Below are 25,500 nucleotides of genomic sequence, written 5' to 3'. Positions count from 1 at the left end.
CTCCCACCCTCTCACTTCAGGATGAGGGGCCTCAGAAATGGGGAGAGCTTTGCCTTCCTTCCCCCTATAATGAAGCCCCCTGGCTCTGCCCATTCCCAAGGAATGGAGACGCAGGCTGAGTAGATCTGTCACCAGTTGGATACCTGAGCTGGGCATGAAAGAACAGTTGAGGCCCAAGTCAGGAGGTACTGAGGAAACAGAGTGGGTGGGAGCTACTCAGAGAAGGAGGCCAGAAGGGGGGGCCAGGCCAGCTAAAGAATTATAAACTTTGCAGGAGGAAGGGAGTCTCCTGTTACTTCCCACTAAGCAGTAAATAAAGAAGCCAAAGAGGGTGGCAGAGCAGGGCCATGTGAACAGGAGAGGCAGCAGACAGGCAGAATCTGAAAGCCTGCTCGAGAAATGAGCCACAGCCAATGAGCAAGGAAAGCTTAGCCCTTGTGCCTCATGTCTGCATCTGTGAAATGGGGAGAACTGCACCTGCCCCGTCTGCCTCAAAGGTGGGCCGCTCAGTGAGTGACACATGGGAACACATGGGAGACACATGGGAGGGACTGATGTCACTGCACACTCACTTTAGGGAGGAGAGAGGCTGGCCCCGGGGGAAGCACATTGGTAGTAATCCCAGAGGGCCAAGGTACAAGGCGGGAGGGGTAACCAGGTACGGGCTGGCATAAAGCACCAGCATTGGAGGCTGGGAATTTGAGAGTGAAAGGTGCTCTGGGTCAGTCTTCAAGATGCAAGGGACTCCCAGAGGGAGAAGCTGTTTGGGAAACTGTTTATGCCAAGCACAAAGAGGGACTCTGCTGAAATGAGGTTGGGCGGGGGGTGGGTAGGGCTATGGAAGAGAAAGAAGTGTGTAGGAAAAATCTGTGCTCTGGCTCCTCTGTGAGGCTGTTCTGGCTGCCCCAAAACAGACAGTGGGCTTGGCAAAAACACACCTCAGACAGGAAGAGAGGTTGCAGAGAAGTTCAGCTGGCAGCTGCCCACTGTTCCAGCTCTTCCCGGTTCAGGCCTCAGCCCACAGAGAAAGCCCCAGGCCAGGCCCAGGAAGCCCTCGTGGCTGGGAGCTCTCAGCGTCTGGAGTGAGCTGTTTGGATCTCTCATTGAAAGCAATAAACATCCCAGGGGGCGAACCCAGGTGAGTGGCGGGAGGGGAGGTGTCTGGGGCCCACCTCTGTGTGAGGCATGACTCTGCCCACACTTTCTGCCTTCTGCTCCACAGTGTCCTCGGTGAAGTTCATGAAGGTCACGGGGCTGTTCTCTGTGGTTCCATAAGCCACCTAGAGGGGCCAGAAAGGGTGTTTGGAACAGAGCCTGGGGAGCAGAACGATGGGGAAGTTACCCTGAGGGAAGGACCTGGGGTGGGGAGTGGGTTGTGGGGGATGGGAGCAGTTGAATGGTGGGAAAAGAGGCATATTTGGCAGAGGTCAGGGGTCAGGAGGCAGAAGCACTGGATATATAGTCAGACTAGCTCAACTAGCAGGGGGCCCAGGTCCGAAATAAAACTGAGAGCAGGGAAGCCATTCTCTTCCAGCCGGGCTCTCAGTCTTCCTGCTTCCTTGGAGCAACCACATGGTTTAGCCTGTGGCTCCCAGTTACCAACATCTCAGCTTCCCCACCCCATCCCCAGGCTATCTTAACACCCCCTTCCCAATTACAGGCCACAGCATCCCCTGCCCCTTCTTTCAAAGCTGAAGAATCCATAAATTTGATGAGAAAGCCAGCCCGCCTTGGCCCAGCCAGGAGCTACATAGATACCAGCCACCTACTCTTACCCTGCCCCATCCACTCAAAACCCGGGATAAATGCCTGGTCTTGGGGTAGGTGCCCCCCCCACCTTCAAGTTCTGGAGAGTTTCCTGTAAATTTGTTTTGCTCAAAATAAAAATACAGCCAAAGCAAGGGTTTAAAAAGCCAGTGGCACACACCCCAGCCTCCCTTCTAGTGGTTGGAACATCCTGAGCAACAGAAAACCAGCAGTCAGTCTTGGAGGAATACCACAAGACAGTGTTCTGGCCCAAGTATGACCCCCATCCAGAGGCAATGGCTGAAAGGGGCTTAGGAGACAGCAGGCTTCTGCACCTGAGCTCTGGGTGAAGGGAGAGGGGCTGGCTAGGTTCCTTCCAGCCAGCAAAGACACCAGACCTTTGTTCGTCCTTCAGCCCTACCCTACCCTCAATTTCCTCTGTGTTAGTGGGCAGGAATCAGGCATAGCTGGGGTCTGGCAAGACCTGGGGTCTGGTTCCTCCTCTCACCCCCCAACACAGACAAGAACTCCTACCAGTCAGCCCAGAGCTTGCTTTGGGGCCAGAGCTGTGACTCTGCCTGCCCACCCTCCCGTTTCCACAGGAACCCAGACACCCTGGCTGACAAGTAGAGACACAGAGACCCAGTTGGCTGGGGCAGGGCTGCCCACAGTACCTGGGGTCGTGAAGCCTGAGCTGTCGAGATTCAGCCCTCTCATCCACCCTCACAGTCCTGGGGCCAGTGCCCAGGTGTGGCTTCTGCCTCCTGGGGTCACTGCCCAGGTGTGGCTTCTGCCTCCTGGGGCCACTGCCCAGATATGGCTTCTGCCAAGTACACCTTGGCGCCACTCTGGCCACCACCCCGAGAGAACAACCCCCCACAAAGGGTCCTGACCACTGCGGGGTGGGGTGGGTATGAGGAGATGTGGAAATTTTAGGGAGATTAGGGAGGGGGGAAGACGGCCTGTGGTCTTTAGGTGTTTGCCGAGGGCTTGTGGGCCATCCCCTGGCCCCCAGTTCCCACTTTTCTGGCTGCCTTCAGTCGTGGCAAAGGGACATAGCGGGTGCAGGGGACAGAAAGCCAGCCTGAGGCTGGGAGAGAGAGGCCAGGGCCAGTCGAGGGCGGGGAGGAGCTCCACCTCTTAAGGGCAGCTGGAGCGGGAAGCCCGACGCCAGGGTGGCTCTCACGCTCCGCCAGCGCCGCACAAGAGCCCCATTAAAGCGCCGGCCGGCCTGCCACCGCGGCGAGACTCGCGTCCGGCTGTCCGGCCCTGCTTCCCCCCTCACTGGGTCCAGGGCACGCGGCCGAGGGCGTCTGGGGGGAGGGCGTCTGGGGGGAGGCGTGGAGGCTCAGACTTGAGCAAACAAATAAGTTCAGGGACTGCCCCCCTCCCGACTCTGGAGTAAACTCCGGGTCCTGGGCACACCCATACCCTCCCCCGGGCGGGGAGGAGGTCGGCGTGGGGAGGGAGCGGGGTCCGAGGGCAGGGAGACAGGGGCCCGGGCTAGGGGCCGAGGTTGGGGCCAGTGCGGCCCCCCGCAGAGTCCCCTGGGTGGGAGGGCCCTTCCGTCGTCGAGGGCAGGGGCGCAGCTCTGGGCGGTAGGGAGTTAACCCGGTGGCCTCCGGCTCCACGTAGGAGCTGGCTCTGGCTGCCGGCTGCGGTCAGGGCCACCATATAAATAGGGCGGGAGACCGAGCGCCGAGGACTTGCCGCTGCCCCCTGCCTTGGCCCCAGCCGGCCCCGGACGTCCCGGCCATGGCCCGCCCGATGCTCCTGCTCAGCCTCAGCCTGGGCCTCCTGGCCAGCCTGCTGCCTGCGCTGGCCGCCTGCCCCCAGAACTGCCACTGCCACGGAGACCTGCAGCACGTCATCTGCGACAAGGTGGGGCTGCAGAAGATCCCCAAGGTGTCAGAGAAGACCAAGCTGCTTAACCTACAGCGCAACAACTTCCCTGTGCTGGCGGCCAACTCATTTCGGGCCATGCCCAACCTCGTGTCGCTGCACCTGCAGCACTGTCAGATCCGCGAGGTGGCCTCTGGCGCCTTCCGAGGCCTCAAGCAGCTCATCTACCTGTACCTGTCCCATAACGACATCCGCGTGCTGCGTGCTGGTGCCTTTGACGACCTGACGGAGCTCACCTACCTCTACCTGGACCACAATAAGGTGACGGAGCTGCCCCGGGGGCTGCTCTCCCCTCTGGTCAACCTTTTCATCCTGCAGCTCAACAACAACAAGATCCGAGAGCTGCGCTCAGGCGCCTTCCAGGGCGCCAAGGACCTGCGCTGGCTCTACCTGTCAGAAAACTCACTCAGTTCTCTGCAGCCCGGTGCTCTAGAAGACGTGGAAAACCTTGCCAAGTTCTACCTGGACAGGAACCAGCTGTCCAGCTATCCCTCGGCTGCTCTGAGCAAGCTGAGGGTGGTGGAGGAGCTGAAGCTGTCCCACAATCCTCTGAAAAGCATTCCCGACAATGCCTTCCAGTCCTTCGGCAGATACCTGGAGACGCTCTGGCTGGACAACACCAACCTGGAGAAGGTGAGCTTCTGATTGTGGGGTGGTGCCCTGGCTCCTTCTTCACTGCCAGGAGGCCAGGGATCCAGGGCCACAGCTGGGCACCATCCCCTCTCCCCTAAAATTGCCTCTTCCTGTGGCTGTCTCCAAGGTGTGGAGCTCTGTCCTCATCTTATCACTGCTGCTGCTGCTGCTAAGTCACTTCAGTCGTGTCTGACTCTGTGTGACCCCATAGATGGCAGCCCACCAGGCTCCCTTGTCCTTGGGATTCTCCAGGCAAGAATACTGGAGTAGGTTGCCATTTCCTTCTCCAATGCATACATGCATGCTAAGTCACTTCATTCTTCTTATCACATCCCCACCCCAAATCCTGCCCTGCTGTCCCTGTCCCTAGTCTCAGCCACTGCCCTCCTAGGATTCCTACTTATAAACAGAGCTAGGCTGTCCTGGCCCCACCAATGGCCCCCAGGAGGCATATCCAGGGCCCTCAACTCCCCTGCTGTGCACAGAAGCCACCTCTTCCTGTTGGGCCTTCCACCCCTCCTCTGCTGTTTTTTTCCTGCCTCCAGTAAACCTACCACCCCATAAAGGGAGGTTTGTTTATTGAGAAGCCTTCCAGAGGAGCTGGGCAAATCAGGCCCACAAAGAGACCCTGTTCCTGGTGGGGAGTGTGCATGAGTGCTAAGGTGGAATGAGGGGCTGGGGAGTGAGCAGGGAGCACATAACTGAGGGAGACCTCCTCCATGCCTCCCAGAGGCCCTGGTGGATCCCCCACCCCACCCCCAGTCCACACACACACATTCCACTGCATTCTCAGGTCCATTTCAGCCGAGTGGGGACCATGGATCAGGGGCTTGCCCCAGGTTGCAGGCATGGCACCCATGGGTTCCATGAAGGGGAAAAGGCAAGAGCCACTCACTATTGTCAACCTTCGGCATAAGGACCCTAGGTGTCTCCCCATAGGAAAGATTGGCCATGCCTCACTGTGCTGCAGACCACTCACTGCCCTTTGCCCACCCTGGTCACCAGACCTATCCCCTGACTTTGTCCTCCCTCAGTACTTAGTCTTCTTTGATGCCCAGTGCCTGGCCAGGTGCTGCCGCCTTGGGTCAGGGTGGAATCCCTTCTTGGGACTAGAAAATTGCTCTGGCGCAGAGGCTTTACCAGGAGGTTTGGGCAGGGAATAGGGTAAGGTGAAAAGATGGTCATCAGAGCAGTCTGATAACCAGGGAGGTTCACACCCTTCCCTGGGCCACAGGCACAGAGACAAGGGCAGAATCATACCTGGATGGCAACCAGCCTTCGTCTGGGCAGACAGAGCCTGCCCGAGCCTTCCCTTCTTCAGCCCTGAACACTCCCCAGCTGAAGTCAGAGTCCCCTGTGGCCCATTATTGCCAGCGTGGCCTTTCAGTGGGAAGTAAAGCAGAGAAGCAGGGGCTCATTTGGGGCAGGCAAGGCCAGGCAGGAACCGTGACGTATGGGCCAAGATGTGGGCACCAATAGAATGTTTCCTCTGGAGCCAGCCAGCCTGGCCCAAGACTCCACCAAGGTGGCTCTACAAATAGTGCCTGGCAGGCAGTGAGGGAGCAGTGAGGACAAAGCTGGGGGACATACAGGACCCTGGGGCCTGTGGGGAGCCTGGGCCCACTGCCCATCCCACCAAACACTGACCAGCTTCACTCTGTGCCAGCTTGGGCCGCTGGGGCCAAACCCTGGCTGCCTCCCCAGTCCCAGTGTTTGCACAGGGAGCACAGTGCCAGGGGAAGAGGAGCTAGATGTGGCCCCGCAGCTACTGTTGACTCCCTAGTGCCACCCTGAGCAAGGGACTTAACCTCGCCCCGCAATCTACATATTGGAAATAACACTACCTAGCTCAACAGACCGTTGTATGGATTAGATCATCTGAGAAAACTTAGTCATGTTGTGAACCTGCTCAGGGTGCCACTGCTTGCATTCAGGGACAGACCCTGCCCCTTGGGAGCACAGAGCTGGGAGAGGCCAGACACTAGGTCTGGGGTGCTCACTCATGCCCACCCTGCTCCCTAGTTTTCTGATGGTGCCTTCCTGGGTGTGACCACGCTGAAACATGTCCATCTGGAGAACAACCGCCTGAACCAGCTGCCCTCCAACTTCCCCTTTGACAGCCTGGAGACCCTCACCCTCACCAACAACCCCTGGAAGTGTACCTGCCAGCTCCGGGGACTTCGGAGGTGAGAGGACCCCAGTAGTACCCCTAGAAGCCATCCTCATGTGATGGAGTGGAGACATACTGACCCTGCACTAAGACATCCTAGGCATATGTCCTAGATTTGCTCCCTAAGAGGTGTGGGACCCTGGGCATTTCCCCATTTGTAAAATGAAGATGACAGTTCCAGACTACCCCAAAGCAAAGTCAACCTGACCCCATGGTTCACTGTCCTTACCTCCAATACTCTTACATCTCTTTCCCAACCCCAACAATTCTGTCTCTTCAGGTGGCTGGAAGCTAAGACCTCTCGCCCTGACGCCACTTGTGCGTCGCCCGCCAAGTTCAGGGGCCAGCACATTCGTGACACGGATGCCTTCCGCGGCTGCAAGTTCCCCACTAAAAGGTCCAAGAAAGCCGGCCGTCATTAAACAGGTGGGGTCCGGTGGGCATGGCCCCCATTCTCTCTCTGGAGATTCTGGAATTGAGGAGGGTGTCCCAAGATACTTCCATTTTTACAGGGAAAGGAGGGGAGGACTGGGGCTCCCTCCGCTAAGGGGGAAAATGATACTGCCTAGGACTCCCACCATTCTTTCCAAACATCATCTAGATTGTTGGCGTCCTGACACCAGTCCTTGCCTCACCACAGGTCCTGACCCAGCCAGTCCTGGTGACTGGCCTCTGCCTTCTGCCGGAGAAACTACTGATCCTCTCACCTCTGACTCCCATCTTCTCCCAACACCCTCTGCTGATACATAGATCTGTCCACACCTAGACATGTCCTGGCAGGGCACCCGGGCACTCCAGCACAAACCCAGCTCCACTTGATGCTGAGAGCTCCAGCATGCCTGGCCTCATGGCCACAGCTCCTCTCAGAGAAGCTGTTGCTAAGACCGCAAATCCTTTAGGACCAGAACAGGGTGACCATCAGGATGGCCACCCTTCCAGAATCCTCCTCTCGATTTCCCTTTCCCTGTCGTTTGGAAACAAACATCAGATCCTTGCCCCACCCCTTGCTTCTAGGAAGGGTCTGAAGCCCCTACCCTCAACTCTGCCAGCCCCCGCCTGCCAGGACACTGGTGCTTTGCCATACATCCTCCCACGCTGCATTTCTTCCCCAGATTTCTATAAATATAAATTTATGTATGTATAATATTTACTCCCCTGTCACCTATCTCCATGACTTGAGAGCTACTGATGAGGTCAGACTGCAGTTTCTCACATCTGCTTTCTAGAATGAGGGCCAGCCGAAGGGTCTTCCTTGGAGACCCAGGCTGGACTCCTCGCCACATCCAGCAATCTGTTCTTGCCCAGCCCTGGCCTGACCCCAACCCTAGCCCCTGCCTCTACTTACCACTAGCTCCTTCATATTCAGCTTGTTGATGATGGCTCTGATCAGCTCTGGGGGTGCAGGAGACCCAGCGATCACACCTGAATCAGAGAGAGGGCTGACACAGCTCCCACCTTCTCTAGGTCCAGTGGACTCCCATTCGCCTATGGCCCTTTTTAGGAAATAACATTCCCTTTGCTTCCCGACCCTGGACTTGTTTGTACACCTGGCAGCTGGCCTTAGGCTGGTGTCTAGGGACACTGGGTATTTCCCTCCCTCCCACCCATGTTTAGTGGCCTTTTTGCCCCTAAATGAAGGATTGGGCACATATGTAGTTCACTAGGCTAGTCCTGGCCTCACCACTCTTGGCCCCATCCCACCTCCACGCATGGTTGAGATGTCGTAACTGGAGAACTCTGGTTGGTTCAGAACGTCCACGAACATTGTGGGGGTCCCATACAGGAAGGAGCCTCTGTATAAGGGAGGTGCATCTCAAAATCAGGCTTGGAAGTAGAAGGGAACTTCCTCCTCTCACCCACCAGACTCTAACCCTACAGTAAGGGCCAAGGCTGCAACTGTGGGGAATAAGCAGGAGAAACTCCATGGAGGGAGGGACTGGTCTCCTGAGAATCTCCCACTACCCCATCTCCATTTCTCTTGATTGGAGGGAGGAGACAGCTTGGAAAGGAATCAGGGCCCAGGAGTGAGGAACAGGAGGATCTTATCGGCCCACAGATAGCTGCCCACTGATGCCCACCTTTCTTTGCTGATGGCCTCCAGCGTCTTCTTGCCCTCAAAGACTGGCGAGCACAGGATGAGGGTGGCACCGTGCATCAAGCTCACCATTGTGCCCCCCACAGAGCCCAGGCAGTGATACAGGGGGCTGGGCAGGACTAGCCGCGACTCCTCCGGCGTCTGGAGATGGAAGCAGGAGCTGGGTCTACTGCGGGGCCAGAAGCCCAGCTCCTCTAGCCAGGAGGGGAACCCAGCAAGCCCCCACCCCTGCAGGGTGCCAGGAAGCCCTCGCTGGGCCAGCACCCCCTCACCTTCTGGTGCAGTCTCAGGCGCTGTCCTATCATGCTGGCGTTGTTGACAATGTTGTAATGGGAGAGTGTGGCCCCCTTGGGGCTGCCGGTCGTCCCCTGACAAGACAAGAAGCTGATAGCTTGGCCTCTTTCATCCCATCTCCTTCCCACCCTGGGCCACGGCATGGAAGAGCACGGGACTGGGAGTCAGGAGATTGAGATTATTGCCCTAGATCCATTCATTCACTCAGTACATATTTACAGAGATTTGCCTTGTGCCTGCACGGTGCCAGCTGTTAGGATTCAGAAATGTAGCAGAGAAGGTCTGTTCTCACGTCACTTATAAGGTGGCTCAGAGGCTCACCAGCAGATGGCCTCTCTGGGCCTCAGTTTCCCCATCTGCCAAATGAGGGGCTCTAACCTGTGGTGGCTCAGCACATCTGCCCTTGTGCTTGGGACAAGAGGGCCAGGGGAGAGGGGCATGTGACAAGGACACTAGTTGCTGATGTTTTCCAGGGCAGAGAGGACAGCTAGGGCTGGCCCCAGGAGAAGAGTGCTCTCCTGATCTCTGCTGACTCCTCGTTCTTGGAGGCGGGTCACAGAGCAGGCAGAGGTTAGCATGCCAGCCTGGATTCAGGACTTGGAGATCTCTGCCCTACCGAGGTGAACTGGATGTTGACGGGGTCATGGCAGGACAGGAACTGCTGGGTGTGCCGGAGCCGGGCCAGATTCTGCTCTTGACTGCCAGCTGACACCACCTCATCCAGGAGCAGCGTCCCTGGCAGATGGGCATCCACTGAGATGACCATGGTCAGATCCGGGAGCCTGGCGGTGGGGAGCATGACGAGAGTCAGGGGCTGAGGGAGGGCCCACAGAGATGGGTGAGGAGTGAGGGGGCCAGGATATGGCATGGTGTACCCCTCCCAACCCAGGACACCCCCACCTCTGACTCTTCAAGGCCCCCGGCTGGGCCTTCTCCACCTCTGGACAGATCTGCTTCAGGATGTTGTAGTAATGCTGGGTCTTGAATTGCTTGGGAAACACGAGGGCTTTGCAGCCCACCTGTAGAAGGGGAGCCCCCCACCATGGTCAGCAGGAAGCCCCAGCCTGGGAATGTGTTAGAGTCCTGACAGCTGCTCTCTCCCCCGTATACTCCCACCAAAATACACACGGCCACCACACCCAGCACACACACTAGCCTGTCTGACCAGCCATCCCCTCCTCCCACCCATTGCCTGAAGAAGGACAGACGCAGGGTGGCACCTGTGCATGCCCGCCACCCCTCTCAGCCTTCTGTGACACCTGGAAGCCTCCTGTGCTAGGTACTAGCTGGCTTCCCCCACAACACCCAAGGAACGGGCCCACCTTCTTGAGGGCATACTCCAGCTCCATGGCCTGGTACGCTGGGTTCACAGATACCTGGTGGAGACAGTGAGGGTACATCACGTGTCCTGGGCAGATGCTGTCCCACCGGAAGCCCCTCCACCCTCAGAGGCAGAGCCCTGTACCTTCAGGCTTCCTTGGTGGGCTTCAGGAGAAAGCACTAGCTGGTCTGAAACCAGCCAGGCACTGGTGTGATTCTGGGGCCAAGGGTCCAGGGGGCTCCCCTGAATGATGCTCCCCTCCCCACATACCCAGCTATGCCAGGCAATCCCCTCCTCACCAGAATGATGCCAGCCTGGGCTGTAGCCAGCTGCATGAGTACCCATGCATAGGAGTTGGGTCCCCACATGCCCAGCCGGTCACCCTTGCGGAGGCCGATACTCAAGAGCCCAGAAGCAGCTTTATCCACCTGGCGTAAAGAGAAGGGGAACAGAGGGGTGAGATGCAGGTGAGCAGAAAAGAGCCCTGACTCCGACTTTAACCTTTGGCCCAGGGGCTCACATCAGAACCACTTGGGAATGAGGGACAGGCAGATACGCAGGCCTCAGATCTGGAGGGGGACTTGAGAACATGCATAGTTAACCAGTGTCCCAGAAATGACTGATGCAGGAGGCACCTGGGCCACCTCTGCCTCAGCCCTGCCCTCCTCTCCTGACATTCTTTGGGGGCTCTCAGGCAGCCCCAGTACCCCGCCCCATAGCCAGGTACCACCCTTGCAGCTCCACCAAGCTTGGCACCTGGGGGCCAGCACCTGCCCACTTTGAAGGTTCAAAGTCAGGACCCACCTCCTCCTTGAGTTGGGCAAAGGTCAACCTGATGTTTTCGTGGTGGACAACCAAGGCCTCCTGGTCTGGGATCCTCTGTGCTGTGGCATCCAGGCACCGCCCCACGGTCTTGTTACTAAGGTGCAATCCGATGTGGCCCTGGACGTAGCTGAAGCCTCCGATGGGCAAGGGGACAGTGTGATCCAGCTCTCCAGAACTGTGGGAAGAGGGGCTATGGGCTCAACTGCACCAAGCCAGGCCTCCCAGGAACCAAAGGCTGGCACATCGTGCTAGGAAGCAGGTTGCATACAATGTGTGCAGGAAACTCCAGAAACTGATCTGCCTCATCCCCAGGGACCCATTTAACTTAGGAGCTACTTCGCCCTTGGGAAATCAAAACCTGGAGGCTGACCTCTGTCTCTAATCAGAGAGAAGGTTCTTCTCCCCAGCTTGCTCCTCAGTTTCCACTCAGTGCCAAGGGTCTAGAGCCTTGGTATCCAAACCCTGGAAAGGGACACTAAGGTCAATCATGCTGAGAGGTAGCCTGGGAGAGCTGGGAACGGTCTCATTGTAGACACCGCTTCCTCCTGCTAAAAAGACCCCTGGGTATCTGTCAAAACCCACAGAATAATCTAACACAAGGACTAAACCCTGATGTAAACTTGGACCTTAGTCAACAATAATGTACCATGCGTGCATGTGTGCTAAGTCGCTTCAGTCTAGTCTGACTTTTGCGACCCTATGAACTGTAGCCCACCAGGCTCCTCTGTCCATGAGATTCTCCAGGCAACAGTTCTGGAGTCAGTTGTTGTGCCCTCCCTCCAGGGGATCTTCCCGACCCAGGGATTGAACCTGTGTTTCTTACACTGGTGGGCAGGTTCTTTACCACTAGCGCCACCTGGGAAGCCAATAATGTACCATACTAGTTCACTAATTGTAATGTACCATACTAATGCAGATGTTAATATCAGAGAAACAGTGCCAGGGATGGGGTCGGGGGTGGGCATAACGAACTCTATGTATGATCTACTCAGTTATTCTGTAACTAAAACTGTTATGAATTATTAAAACAATTAATTATTTTTTTTTAAAAAAAAGGTCCCCAGAAGTCTAAGTATGTGGGCTTAGGCCTGCTTATGCCCATTTGCCAGACCTGGGTGACAGGTGCTGGGCTCCCATCTGGGCCCAGAGACGTATATGACAGCTCTCAGACCCTGTTGTCATCCGAGAGGGCATGCTCCAGATCCAGGCTTTCCAGACCACCACAGGGTGGTGTGGGCCCTGGGGACCCTTCCTGATGATTCAGTCCTACAGTTGCTGAGCTGAAAAGGCCAATCCTAACTGTCACTGATTGGCTGCTTCTGGCTTATGGGGGAGAATTTCTGGACAGAATAAAGTATGCAGGGCAGAGGGGAGCAAAACTGGGTTTCCCTATAAATGAGAGAGGAGACCTCACGTCACAGGAGGGTGTGACCCAGTGCAGGCTGATGGGTAGGTTGTCCTGACTTCCATAAAGATGAGTCACACACTGGAGAGCAAGTGAGCACTGGGCTGGAGTTGGAGGCCTGAGGTCTCATCCCAGGTGTGCCACTGGCTGGGTGAGAGGTTGTCACAAACACCTTCAGTGTCCCTTGACATGTGTCCTCAGGACATTTCTAGTTTCACTGATAGGGCAGTTCCTTGTGGTTCTGTCCTCAGGGACTCCCTCAAGTTTCTCCTTCTGTGGCTGGGCAGTTCTGGGAGACTTCAAGCCTTGGAGGGTAAGACCCTGGTTGCCCACACACGCCGCAAATTGACTTCTTGTCTCCTCTCCACACTCCCTCACTCCTACTTCCCAGGATCACAAATCAACCACCTGCACCCAAGTACTTGTTCTCAAGAAAATCCAAGTTAAGATACCTGTGTCTTCTCCTCTCTGGGCCTCAGCCTCCCCACCTATAAAGTCTGAGGACTTGGATCAGTGGTTATCCTCAAAGGGATGCTATCGAGATCACCTCCTGGGCAATCTTCTCAAAGATTGTAGTGAGCCACCTAAGCCAGGTGGTTCCCTCAGGTGTGCTAGGGCAGAAAACAGCCAGAAGTCACAGGCCTCTGAAGCCCTGCCAGCCCCCACATTCTACCACTCAGGTTGACAGACCTAAAGAACTACTGAGGTAGTTCCTCTTAGTCACCATGACACCCCTCAAAAGAGACTGTGTACCCAAATCCTTCCCTCACAGGCATAATGTGGAGGGCACCCATTTTTGCCCACTGGGAAACAGATGTGCTCCTTTCTTGGGTTTGCCAAAGTGATGGGTATAAGAGCAAGCATGTAGAGAAAACCTGCTTAGGAAGAAAGTCAACACAGGGGAAAGTAGAGAGATGGAAAGACAGAGACAGGAAGACCCAGTGACAGACTTAATCTTGAGCTTGTCGAATACCTAGACACAGTCGCATGTTGAGTCTACCTACCTCTGGACTTTTCACTGTCACCACCAGTCAATAAAGTCCCTCTTTGAATTTAAACTAGTTTGGTGAGGGGAGAGGGGAGCTGAATTCCATTTGCAACAACACGGATGAATCCAAAGGGCATTATGCTTAAGGGAAATAAGCCGGAAGCAGAAAGTCTAATGTTGCATGATCTCACTAATATATGTAATCCAAAATATGAACAAACATTTAAGCCAGTCTGAGTTGGGTTTCTGTTGCTTACAACTGGTGAATCGTAACTAAATACATATTTTGCATTCAGTGGTTTACCACTGCCCTTGAAGCCTTGGTAAGCCACCTCCCAACAGCCCAGCATCTGGATTAGAAGGCAGAAAAACACAGATTTCAGCCAGTTTAATGGTCTCATTTTCAACAAAGCATTAAAAGTGGGGAGTGGGGAGATCTGTTTCACAACACGGACCCTCTTATTCTCAAAATGTCCCAGAGTCCTGTTTGGTGTGGAATATGATTTTCTACACACTCACCATGGTTTTCAGTGGCCTCTTGGAATGTCTAGCTGACAAATCAATAGGTTGATTTATGTGCCCCTCCCTGGTGGCTCAGACAGTAAAGAATCTGCCTGCAATGTGGGAGACCTGGGTTCGATCCCTGGGTTGGGAAGATCCCCTGGAGGAGGGCATGGCAACCCACTCCAGTATTCTTGCCTGGAGAATCCCCCAGAGGAGCCTGGTGGGCTACAGTCCATGGGTTTGCAAAGAGTCAGACACAACTGAAGGACTAAGAACAGCACCCCCAAATGTAGTTCAAAAGTGTATTACCTCCTTTATCTTCACAGTGGCTCTGATAGGCGGAATGACAGAGACCCCCCAGTAGCCCCTTCTCCCTTAATAATACGCCCTCAGATGTTTACCTGGCCATGGCCATGTGGAATAGACACCACATTTCCAAGCTTCCCCAGTAGGTGGTCCAGTTGAAGAATAAAGTCTGGCCAATGGGATTTAAGCAGAGGTTGTGTGTATGTGTGTGCACAGCTTCTGAGAAGAGCCCTTAAAGGGAAGCACATATTCTCTTTTTCTTTCCTGCTGGCTGGAATCCTGCCTGTGATAGTTCTCTTGAAGCCCATGGTGACTTGGCATCACAGAACAACAAGACAGACGGACATGGAGCCTGACAGCAGGCTGAACCACACCAGCCACACCCTGGCCATCTCCCAGAAAAACTCCCGTCTACTAGAACCATGGTGAGAGGGGGTTTCTCTGATACACACTAAGCTAATTCTAAAAAATACAGGTGGGAGTTATGACCTCTCATTGTACAGGTAAGGAAACTGAAGTGCAAAGAGGCCAAGTGGGCTGCCCTAGCTGGTAAACAGCTGAACCTGAAGTGGAGAATGGAGAATCCAGTACCACTACCCCAGCATGATAGCCTTTCCTGCCCAGTTTGGGGATAAAGGATGGGATGGGTAATTCTCTTCTCTGGGCTCTGGATTTAGTCCTTATCTGATCACCAGAGATTGTCTAATCTCAATTTTATTTTTCCACAATTGTTTACTAATTGAAACCAAGAAACTGGGACTGGGATAGGACAAGGTTGAAGTGAAACCAGGTGGCTCCTTCAAAAGACTGAAGAGTTTGAGAAACTCATCAATGCATTGCTCATAAATTTAAGAACCACCCATCATTTCAAAAGCCCAAGCGCAAACACCATTGATTATACTTCTCTCCTTCCTCAAACACACCCAAAACACCTTAAGCAAGAAAGGCGGCCACTTCTTTTTCTATTCTTAAACAAAGTGGCAGATACCTCACTTAAACCTGAAAAAGAAAAGAGATTTGGTTTTAGGAAAAGTTGTCTGTCTGTGGAAAGTTTAAGGAGCTGGAGCAGGACTCCAGGAGTCCCAGCTGCTCCCAACTCAGACAACTAGAGTAAGTCTTTAGCTACTTGGATTGGGTGTTATAAAATGCCAGGCGGGAATAAGTCAGCTAGGTGGGAGCTGGGAGGGGACTGGAGACAAAGCACAGCCCCACCTAAAGGTGTGCACAGAGAATGGGCATGTGGGAATTCAGGCCTAGATCTGCTGCCAGATCGTATCTAATAAGACAAGTTAGGAAACAAGGATTATTTTGAAAAATAATTCTTTTGACTTTTCATCCTTGGCAACTAATGGGTCCACTGTTTTGTCTTCAGTGCCTCACAGGGCCTGGAATGTAAGAAGTGTTCAAATGAATAACCAAATGCATGAATTATAAATCAGGCACATAACCCAATTAAAAAATAAGCAAAGGACTTGAATAGACATTTTTTCAAAGAAGATATATGAATGGCCAATAAGCAGATGAAATGTAAACTGAAACCACAATTAAATATCACTTTGTACCCACTAGGAAGGTATAAACAAAAAACCAGCATAACAAATTTGGGGAGCACGTGGAGAAACTGGAACTCTTTTGCATTGCTGATGGGAATGTACAGTGGTGCAGCTGCTGTGGAAAACTGCTTGGTGGTTCTCCAAAGAGTTAAACATAGAGTTACCATTTGACCTGGCAATTGTACTCTTAGGCATATACCCAAAAGAAGTGAAAACAAGTGTTCAAAGATTTGTACACAAATGTTCAGAGCAGTACTATCCACAATAGTAAAAAAGTGAAAACAACCTAAATATCCAGCAATGCATAAATGGATAAACAAAATGGGGAATATCTCTACAATGGGATATTATTTGACCATAAGAAGGAATGAAGTACTGATACATGCTACAACATGGATGAACCTTGAAAATACTGTAGTAAGTGAAAGAAGCCAGACACAGAAAATCACATATTATATAATTTCATTTATGTCGTATTGAGGTTAGGCAAATCTGTAGAGACAAAAAGTAAAGTAAGTGGTTGCTTAGGGCGGAGGGGATGGGAGGATAGAGAGGTGATAGCTAAGGGAATGACTCACACATATCTATAAACACAATAAAAATGATTGAATTGTACACTTTTAAAAATAATGTACAAAATTGTATTACTAGGTATACAGCCAAAAGATATCATACATGTGCCCACCAAAAGACTGGATATTTGCATTTGTATCTCCCATATGGAAAATACCTAAATATTCAACAGTAGAATAGATAAATAAATGGTGATGATTATTTGCAATATTATATAGCAATGACAGCAAATGAACTATGACTACACCCAACAATATGAATGAAACTCATTAAAAAATGTTAAATGAAAGAAGCCAGACAGGAAAAAGGTATATACTGTCTGATTCTATTTATACATACAGAACAGGCAGAACTATTTTCTATGCTGTTAGAAATCAAGAGAGTGGCTAGCTAGATTCTGGTTCTATGGGTGTGTTCAATTTATCAAAAATTTATCAAACAAGTACATAAAATATGTGTACTTTCCTGAATCTATGTTATATTTCAACACTAAGTTAATCAGATGGCTCAGTGGTAAAGAACCTGCCTGCCAATGTAGAAGATGCAGGAGATGTAGTTTCGATCCCTGGGTTGGGAAGATCCCCTGGAGAAGAAAATGGCAGTCCATTCTAGGATTCTTGCCTGGGAACTTCCAAGGACAGAGGAGCCTGGTGGGCTACAGTCCATGGGGTTGCAAAGAGCCGAGCACAATTGAGTGAGCACGATGGTGCACAATAAAGTTAAAAGGAAGAGCTTTCTAGGGCTTAAACCAGTGTTGACAGAAACACAACTCATAAACTAAATTTAGCAACTGACTATGGTATTTACTATCCTGTCAGAAAAATAAAAGCAGCCTGTATTGCTTCTGTGCAAAATACATGCATACATTAATGAATAATACGGGCCAAGTCAAGCAAACACATCTGTTTGTGATTTCCATCTTAGAAACTGCTCAAGAAAATAAATAAGCTCAGTTTTGAATGTAGCAGAGTTTCCCTTTCTGAGAGTTCCAGCAGATGAGAAAGCAGTTCTGTGGCCTCTGTGCAGTTCCTGTTACCCTGTGACTGCTGGCCCAGCCAACTGGTTTCCTACATGGATGCATGTTCCCTACATTCAGCAGAACAGAGCATATCAGGACACACTGCTTACTATTTAGAATGTGGCTTACTGGAGGCAAAGCTTTGGCCTTGCTCCAGTGGGAATATAGGATCCATCAAATAACTTCCAGGAATGTCTGTAGAGATGTTTAATGACAAGTGGGGAGTGTAATGATTCTGATTTATGAAAAAGATGGGCATGCTCAGTGAAGAAGGGCAGAGATGGGTAAATTTCCTGAAGGGCAGTGAACTTAAGGAAGTGAGAAAACAGTGAGCATGTCCCCTGTAATGCTGTCAGGCAAATCATCCCAAGTGTGCATATCCCTCTCTTACAAATGGAGAAACAGAAGTTAAGCAGCTTGTCCAAGATGCCACCATAAAAGGTGGTAAAAAAGCCTCATCATTCAATCACAAACAGCTTTCCACGAAAAAGACAAGTGACACTGACACAGGAAACACAAAAATAGCCCAATCTGCCACAAATGCACAGAAGACAAGTGCCCAGTAAGCAAGATGTCCATGTCACAAATCAAAGCAAAACAACCATGAGAGATCAGCAAAGATGGAAAATATCAATAGTATGATGTCTGTGATTTATTTTCAAATGGTGACCAAAAATATGTGTGTGTGTTTATAAAAAGGTATCTATAAAAAGGATAATTTTTTATTAATGAGGCAAGAGGTTCATTTCCTTAAGTTTCCCTATCTGGGTGGGTGGCAACCCTGGGCCTCTTTCTGTATGTACTGTTCTTTACACTGCAACCCATCCACAGCCTCCTTTGAGGTTGCACAGGGCCTGGGGCAGCAAACCTGAAGCTAATGGTGTCACAGGCCCATGGAGAACCACCCCCACTTACTTCCCACCTCCCAGTACTCAAGCACACTGGCTCTTTTCCATGACTTACTTGTGCTATCTGATTCATCTTTGCTGCCTCTGAACCCATCTTTCCAGCTCACTTCTAGTACCAAGCACAATGGCTTTGCACACTAACTGCACAGTCCCTTGGTTATAGTCACCTATGCACTGCTGTTGGCCCTCCCCAGTGTAGCCTAGCCTTCCAGCAGGACCTGGACAGAAAACATGGGCTGCCTAGCTCAGGGAACTTCTGAGAGCAACTGTAGCACTCTGTGACATTCCAAGGCAGGTGACCAAAGTCAGGGCTAGAGGCTCTGTAAGCCCCAAGGATCATAGGTCCTGACAGGGTCAGGCAGAGACCATAGGCAGAGCTGGACCCTGAAGGAGCCCTGGGAGGCAGGGATGACCACGCCACCTGAGTACATAGTTATGAGGATATACTTGGAAGAGAAGCAGTTTGTTTTGCCTCTTATTACATATTACCTGCTTGGCAGAGGTTTTTGGGATCTGGGTCAGGATCTTGCAGGTGAACCCTGTCCCTGTCAGAAGCTGGAATTACCCCAGGTCTTGGGCAAGTCCTCTTAATCCTTTCAGAAGCCACCAGGGAGGCATGGTGACTAGATGTGAGGTGCCCACGGACACAGGAACAGCCCCCACGCTGAGGCCGACCACTGTTGCCCTGGGCAAGGTGCCACGCCAGCCACCAGCAAGAAAGCTTTAGAAACAAAATCAAAGCAACAGTCTGCTTCTGTTTTAATACTGGCTTCTGCTCCTCCCCTCACAGGCATTTGATGCCAGTCTGGTCCCTGTGCTCTAGGCAAAAGATAAATTATCAACAAAGCTAAAAGACAGCAACTGCCTGGGTTTACAAATTTCATTTTATATATAAGAGACAAAAGATCCACATTTAGCCTGTATCAAAGGGGAAAAAAATCCCACAAATCAATAGGGACAAGTAATCTAACACAATAAATGGGCAAAGAATATGAATATTCACAGAATACATTTCAAAAGACACCCAATCTCACTGGTAATCAGAGAAATGTAAATCAACCCACAGTAAGAACACCTTAGCTCCCCCACCAGAGTGGCAAACTCGTTCTCGTTCAGGAATACTAAGTATTTGCGAGGCTGTGGGGAAACAGCAGCTCTCAGTTGCTACTGGTGGTCACAGCAGAACAGCCTATCCAGAGTAATTTCTAGAAAAGCTGAAAATGCCAACCCTCTAACGTGGGAATTGAACTGCTGGAGATGTTGTCATATAATGGATTTGTAAACATCAGGTAAAAATAATTATCTATACCTATAGGTATAGGTGTAAACAGATCTCAAAACATACTTTTGGGTGAAAAAAGAAGCATATGATGATGTAATTTTTGCTAAAATTATAAAAGCATAAGTATTGTTTATGGATAAAAAAACAAAGAGCACTTATTGCTTGCTTGACCTGATTCTAAGTGCTTTACAAATGATATGCTATTCTGTTTATGGATTCAGAGATATGTTAAAGCAAAAAACATGCTCTGACATGATGTACGTTAAATTTATGACAGTAGTTCTCTGGTGAGGGGTGAGTAGGAGGAGGCTTACAAAACGGACATCAACTTGATCCATAATATTTATTTTATTTATAGTTTCGTGTAACAAGTATGGCTATATTTTAATTTGGAGTGGTAGGTACACAGGTGCTTGTTATTTGATCATATGATTGTGTTAAAATTTCTTTTTCCATGTGAAATTTTTAAGAAGAAAAATATAAGAAGATTGATAATCTTCTAAGAAGGGTACTTCAACGTTCAAAAGATGGAACAACTTGCCCGCAGGGAAGAATGATCCACTGAACCTGTTGTGTGAAGGGCCAGGACAAGATAAACTTTAACGCAATCAGGAAGGGCCCCAAGCTGCCCGTGACATTCATGTGGTATCCTCCTGGGCAAGCCTCAGTCCTCAGTCAATATACTCAGCCTTGTGTGAGACACAGTTCCAACTAAATGTGCCAGTACATCTTCTAGCTCATGGCAAATGAGAGGCAGGATCTCCTCTTCCATCTCCCTTGCTCATCACCCCAAGATTCATTATTCAACCCAGCAGCCCCTGGACTGACCCACACACGGTGGGGCTGCATTCTCACAGGTATAGAGGGGCTCCTTGCGCTATCTGCAGAAAGACACTAGGCTGGTGGTTGATCTGGGAGTAGAGATGGCAGATGCTTTTGAAGGAGGGGACAATTTTTAACCTGTAATATCTATTTTACCTTGAAAGAAAGTTAAAATTTTTATGTACCCATGAAGATGAGTGCCACATTTATACCAGCTACAACATGCAACCTAGTGTTTAAGAAAATGAAGATGCTGTTGTGACAGGCAAAAATCCAAAGAGCACTAGTGAATGGTCATTTTCTTAATTGATGGCCATTTTACTGTACAGTGGCCACCAAGAGCACAAGAATGACTATAATGTTAAAAGGTCCTCAGCAAAAAATAGGAATTTCAACCTGTCTCTTAAGGGAAAAAACGCCCTTCAAAATAGATCACAGACTTACATGTAAAACATTAAAACTGAAACACATTTAGAGGGACTTCCCAGGTGGTCCAGTGGTTAAGAAAGAATCTGCCTTCCAATGCAGGGGATGTGGATTTGAGCCCTAGTCGGGGAACTAAGCCCATGCACTGCAACTGTTGAGCCAGTCTTTCACAACCAGAGAGAAGTCTGTGTGCCGCAACGAAGACCCAACAGGCAGATTCCCCTGCTAGTACAGTGGATAGGAATCCGCCCCAATGCATGGGACACCAGTTCAATCCCTGGCTGAGGAAGATCCCACAAGCCACAGAGCTACTAAGCCTGTGCACCACAACTACTGAAGCCTGCGTGCTCTAGGACCCTTGAGCCACAACTACTGAGCTGCACACCGCAACTACTGAGCCCACATGTTGCAAATACTGAAGCTTGTGCGCCTAGAGCATGTGCTCTGCAACAAGAGAAACCACCACAATGAGAAGACTACGCACCACAACCAACAGTAGCTCCCGCTTGCCGCAACTAGAGAAAACGCACAGGCAGCAACAAAGCCCCAGTACAGCCAAAAATAAGTAAACAAATTAATAAAATATTTTTTAAAATCTAGAGAAAAACATGGGAGAAAAGCTTCAGGATCTAGGGCTAGGCATAAATTTTTAAACTTGACACTATATGCACAATCCATAAACTTAATAAACTAATTTCAGCAAAATTAAAAATTTCCGCTCTGTGAAAGATCCTGTTAAAGAGGACAACAGGATGAGCTACAGAGTGGGAGAAAATATTTGCAAGCCACATATCTACAAAGGACTAGTATCCAGAATGCATAAAGAACTCTGAAAATTCAATAGTAAAAAAACCAAACAATTCAACTAGAAAATGGACAAAAGACATAAAGAGATATGTCACCAAAAAGGATATACAGGTGGCAAATAAGCACATGAAAAGTTATTCAATATCATTAGCCATTAGGAAACGCATATTAAAAACACAGTAAGATATCACTATACACCTACCGGAATGACAAAAATTAAAAACAGTGACAATACCAAATACTGATGAGGATGCTGATCACTCATATATTGTTGGTGAGAATGTAAAATGGTACAGTCATCCTCGAAAACAGACAATTTCTGTACAACTAAACACACAACCGGAGAAGGCAATGGCACCCCACTCCAGTACTCTTGCTTGGAAAATCCCATGGACGGAGGAGCCTGGTAGGCTACAGTCCATGGGGTCACTAAGAGTCGGACACGACTGAGCGACTTCACTTTCACTTTCCCTTTCATGCACTGGAGAAGGAAATGGCAACCCACTCCAGTATTCTTGCCTGGAGAATCCCAGGGATGGCGGAGCCTGGTGGGCTGCCGTCTATGGGGTCACACAGGGTCGGATACGACTGAAGCGACTTAGCAGCAGCAGCAGCAAACACACAACTACCATACAAGCCAGCAATTGCACTGCTGACAATTATCCCAAAGAAATACATCTAGTTGGCTCCCTGTATCCACAGGTTCCATATGCAGTCGTAGAACAGTAGATAGGGAGAGCTGACTGCACCATTGCCATGTTGTATAAAGGACTCAACCACCACAGATTTGGGGATTTGCGGGGGTCCTGGAACCAATCTCCTGAGGATATTGAGGAGAACTATAAACAATTATGTTCCCGGAGAAACGAAGACTTATTTACAATCACACAAAAACCTTTACATGAATACATATAGCAGCCTTATTTGAAAAAACTGGAAACACCCCAAATGTCCATCAATGGGTGAATGGTTAAACCAACTGTGAATCCATATCAAAGAATACTATTTAACAATTATAAAAGGAACTGTTGATACACAAAACAACCTGAATGAATCTCCAGAAATTATGCTGAGTGAAAAAACCAGTCTCAAAAGACTGTATACTGTATGACTCCATTACATAACCTCTTGAAATGACAAAATCCAATTAATGGAGAACAGAAAACAGACTGTGAGAGGTCCTAAGGAGGGGTGGAAGTGGGAAAGAAGTAGGTGTGGCTATAACAGAGAAACCTGGAGGATCTTTGTGGTTGGTGGTGACACTGTATCAGTGTGAATATCCTGGCTGTGATACTGTACTACAGTTTTGCAAGATGTTATCATTGGGGGAACTGAGAAGGCAATGGCAACCCACTCCAGTGTTCTTTCCTGGAGAATCCCAGGGATGGAGGAGCCTGGTGGGCTGCCGTCTATGGGATCGCACAGAGTCAGACACGACTGAAGCGAATTAGCCCAGCAGCATCACTGGGGGAAACTATATGAGATCTGTTTGTGTTATTTCTTACCACTGCATGTGAATGTACAATTATCTCAAAATAAAATGTTTAATTAGAAAAACAGTTCTTAGATGATAAAATATTGAGGACCACAAAGTGTAACTGGGCTGCCCAGTTCAGTGGGCCTAGAAATCACACTGTCTCCACCACTCTCTGCTGGGACAGTCCCTGGACGCATTTGTTACATCTATTCTGAGGACCCCACTTCTCAGCCTACCTTTCTGTTGCTACACCCAAGAGGTGAAATATTGGGCACAGGAGATCATGTCCTTTTCCCCGTGGTTACGAAGGAAAGCTAAACTGTTTAATGTATAATACACACTTTCATGAATTTTTTTTGTCAAGATCAATAGGTCACTTTTCCCCAAAGCAACCCTTGGTTTTTGAGCAATAGAAACTAGACACAAGAGTATACATTCTAAGATTCAAGAATAGACAAAACTAATCCACAGAGATTAGAAATCAGAATAGTGATAATCTCAGGTTGGGGGAGGGAACTGACTGGAAAGAGGCACTAGAGAAGTTTCTAGAGCTGTGCTGTCTCTATGGCAGCCCAGTCACATGGGGCTCTGGAACACTTGAAGCATGACTAGTCTGACTTGAAGCATTCTGTAAGTGTTAAATACACACAAGACTCAGAAGACTTCATGAAATAAAGAAGATTAAATACCTCCTTAGCAAATTTTACATGATGGATTACATGCTGAAATGATACTTTGGCTATACTAAGTTAAAGAAAATATATATTAAAGTTATTGCCTATTTCTTATTACTTTTTAAAATATGCCTACTGAAAAACATAACATTCTATATGTGGCTCACATTATATTTCTACTGAATAGCAGTGTTTTACAGTTATGGACAAGTTTTATATCTTGGGGTGTTGAGTAATGGGTGTATACATTCGTTAATATTCATCAAACTGCACACTTATGATTTGTACATTTTACAGTTGCATTATACCATAAAGTCCCATGATCTTTCCACCACCCATCATAACCTTCCTGATGGAGTCCACAGCTTACAAAGAATATAGACTACAAAGAACCCCCGAGTGGTAAGAGCTACAATAAAGATTTTGAGCAGGGCACTCTATATTAGTGGAAGCTTTCATTTTTAACTCGAATAAAACTGATAGTGTATGTGTGTTTGTGTGTATGTAGAGAAAGTAAACATGAAATTATTATTTGAGTCCAGTGAACTCAAGAAGACAGAGGGCATTTTCGAAAGCCTGAAATACTCGGGGACAGGAGGCATCTATGCTGCAGATTTTCCACCGGGCCACTGTTCTGAGCTACTGGGGAAAGCACACAGAAGTCAAGGGTGAAGGCTGATCCAGAACACTTGCCGTTGGTGGCATCACTAAGGTACATACACGGTTTGAAAAAGAAAGTAAAAGTGTTGATCACTCAGTCATGCTCAACTCTTTGTGATCCCATGGACTGTAATCCACTAGTATTCTCTGTCCATGGAACTCTCCAGGCAAAAATACTGGAGTGGGTATCCATTTCCTTCTCCAGGGTATCTTTCCAACCCAGGGATCAAACCAACGTCTCCTGCATTGCAGGCAGATTCTTCACCATCTGAGCCACCAGGAAAACCCCACATACAAGGTTTAGATCTTTGCTTTCTAGGGTCAAAACCCTCAATGTTTTCTGTTCACTCACAGAGGACTAGAGAAAACCAGAAAGTCCAGAGGTTAGGATGAGTTCATAAGGGTTCAAGCACAATTAAGATTTCATATAAGTATGAAGGCTTTGAACTTCGACCACAGCCCTCTTGGATTCAGGGATCCAAGGCTCAAAGCCCAGCCTCCCTGGAAATCACAAAATGTCCACAGAAATATTGTAGAGTGCTTCTTGTCCAAGTGGTCTATTTTACAAAAAAATCATGGTCCAGAGAGGTTGAGGGACTTGCCTAAAGCCATACTGAACTAGAAGTGGTAAGGCTGGGTTTGCTTTCCTGTCACCTGACTCCTAAGCTGAAAAACACATACATGTCAATGAGATTAATAGAACATGATTTCTAAACTAGAAAAACAGCTTGTTTATTTCTACAGGGAGAGGCACTTGGCAGAGTTAGTGGTACCCATCATTTGTCAGGACAGTCCTCTAGCAAGGCCCCTCCAAGAGATGAAACTATATTCTGTACTTTGGTTTGTTCAGCATATAATCGGGGGTGGGGGAAAGCAGCCCTTTATACTAACACTCAGCATAAGCATGGATAGGTCTGCCAACGCAGAGCAGCCACAGCTTGGTTCAAGCAGTTGCCTCTGGTAGAACTGTCTTCCTCCTACCCTCCAGGCAAGGCTCTAACCTGTGGGCCTTGGGGTCATTGCAGGAATATGCAAAGCCACTGTTTCATAAGTATTATCTGTATCATAGTCTCATCAATGCAGTGGGTTGAATATCTTACTGCCAGGCTGC

The 25,500-nt window shown here is 49.7% G+C and overlaps 2 protein-coding genes across 4 annotated transcripts in view; one reads left to right on the top strand and one right to left on the bottom strand.

Moving 5' to 3' along the window:
- The window catches only part of ACSF2 (acyl-CoA synthetase family member 2), a 31,644-nt gene that overhangs the window by 1,945 nt on the left and 4,199 nt on the right, over positions 1–25,500 (bottom strand). The window contains exons 2-11 of one of the 3 annotated variants that reach the window (XM_081583200.1): positions 10,966–11,161; positions 10,461–10,589; positions 10,163–10,216; positions 9,741–9,859; positions 9,457–9,622; positions 8,819–8,914; positions 8,530–8,687; positions 8,153–8,244; positions 7,797–7,873; positions 1,173–1,280 (exon numbers count right to left, since the gene is read on the bottom strand). In XM_081583200.1, coding sequence (XP_081439326.1) covers positions 1,173–1,280; positions 7,797–7,873; positions 8,153–8,244; positions 8,530–8,687; positions 8,819–8,914; positions 9,457–9,622; positions 9,741–9,859; positions 10,163–10,216; positions 10,461–10,589; positions 10,966–11,161 — 1,195 coding nt within the window. The remainder of the gene's footprint in view (positions 1–1,172; positions 1,281–7,796; positions 7,874–8,152; positions 8,245–8,529; positions 8,688–8,818; positions 8,915–9,456; positions 9,623–9,740; positions 9,860–10,162; positions 10,217–10,460; positions 10,590–10,965; positions 11,162–25,500) is intronic. The other 2 variants (XM_081583201.1, XM_081583202.1) reach the window with 2 other exon arrangements.
- CHAD (chondroadherin) lies at positions 2,379–7,595 on the top strand. The gene is made up of 4 exons (XM_081583207.1): positions 2,379–4,281; positions 6,304–6,467; positions 6,732–6,877; positions 7,092–7,595. The coding sequence occupies exons 1-3, from the start codon at positions 3,502–3,504 to the stop codon at positions 6,871–6,873; spliced, it is 1,086 nt and encodes a 361-aa protein (XP_081439333.1). The 5' UTR covers positions 2,379–3,501; the 3' UTR covers positions 6,874–6,877; positions 7,092–7,595.

Source organism: Giraffa tippelskirchi, chromosome 3 (assembly GCF_054371585.1).
Source record: "Giraffa tippelskirchi isolate mGirTip1 chromosome 3, T2T-mGirTip1v1.2.pri, whole genome shotgun sequence".
NCBI lineage: Eukaryota > Metazoa > Chordata > Mammalia > Artiodactyla > Giraffidae > Giraffa > Giraffa tippelskirchi.
This window is presented reverse-complemented; position numbering and strand designations above follow the sequence as displayed.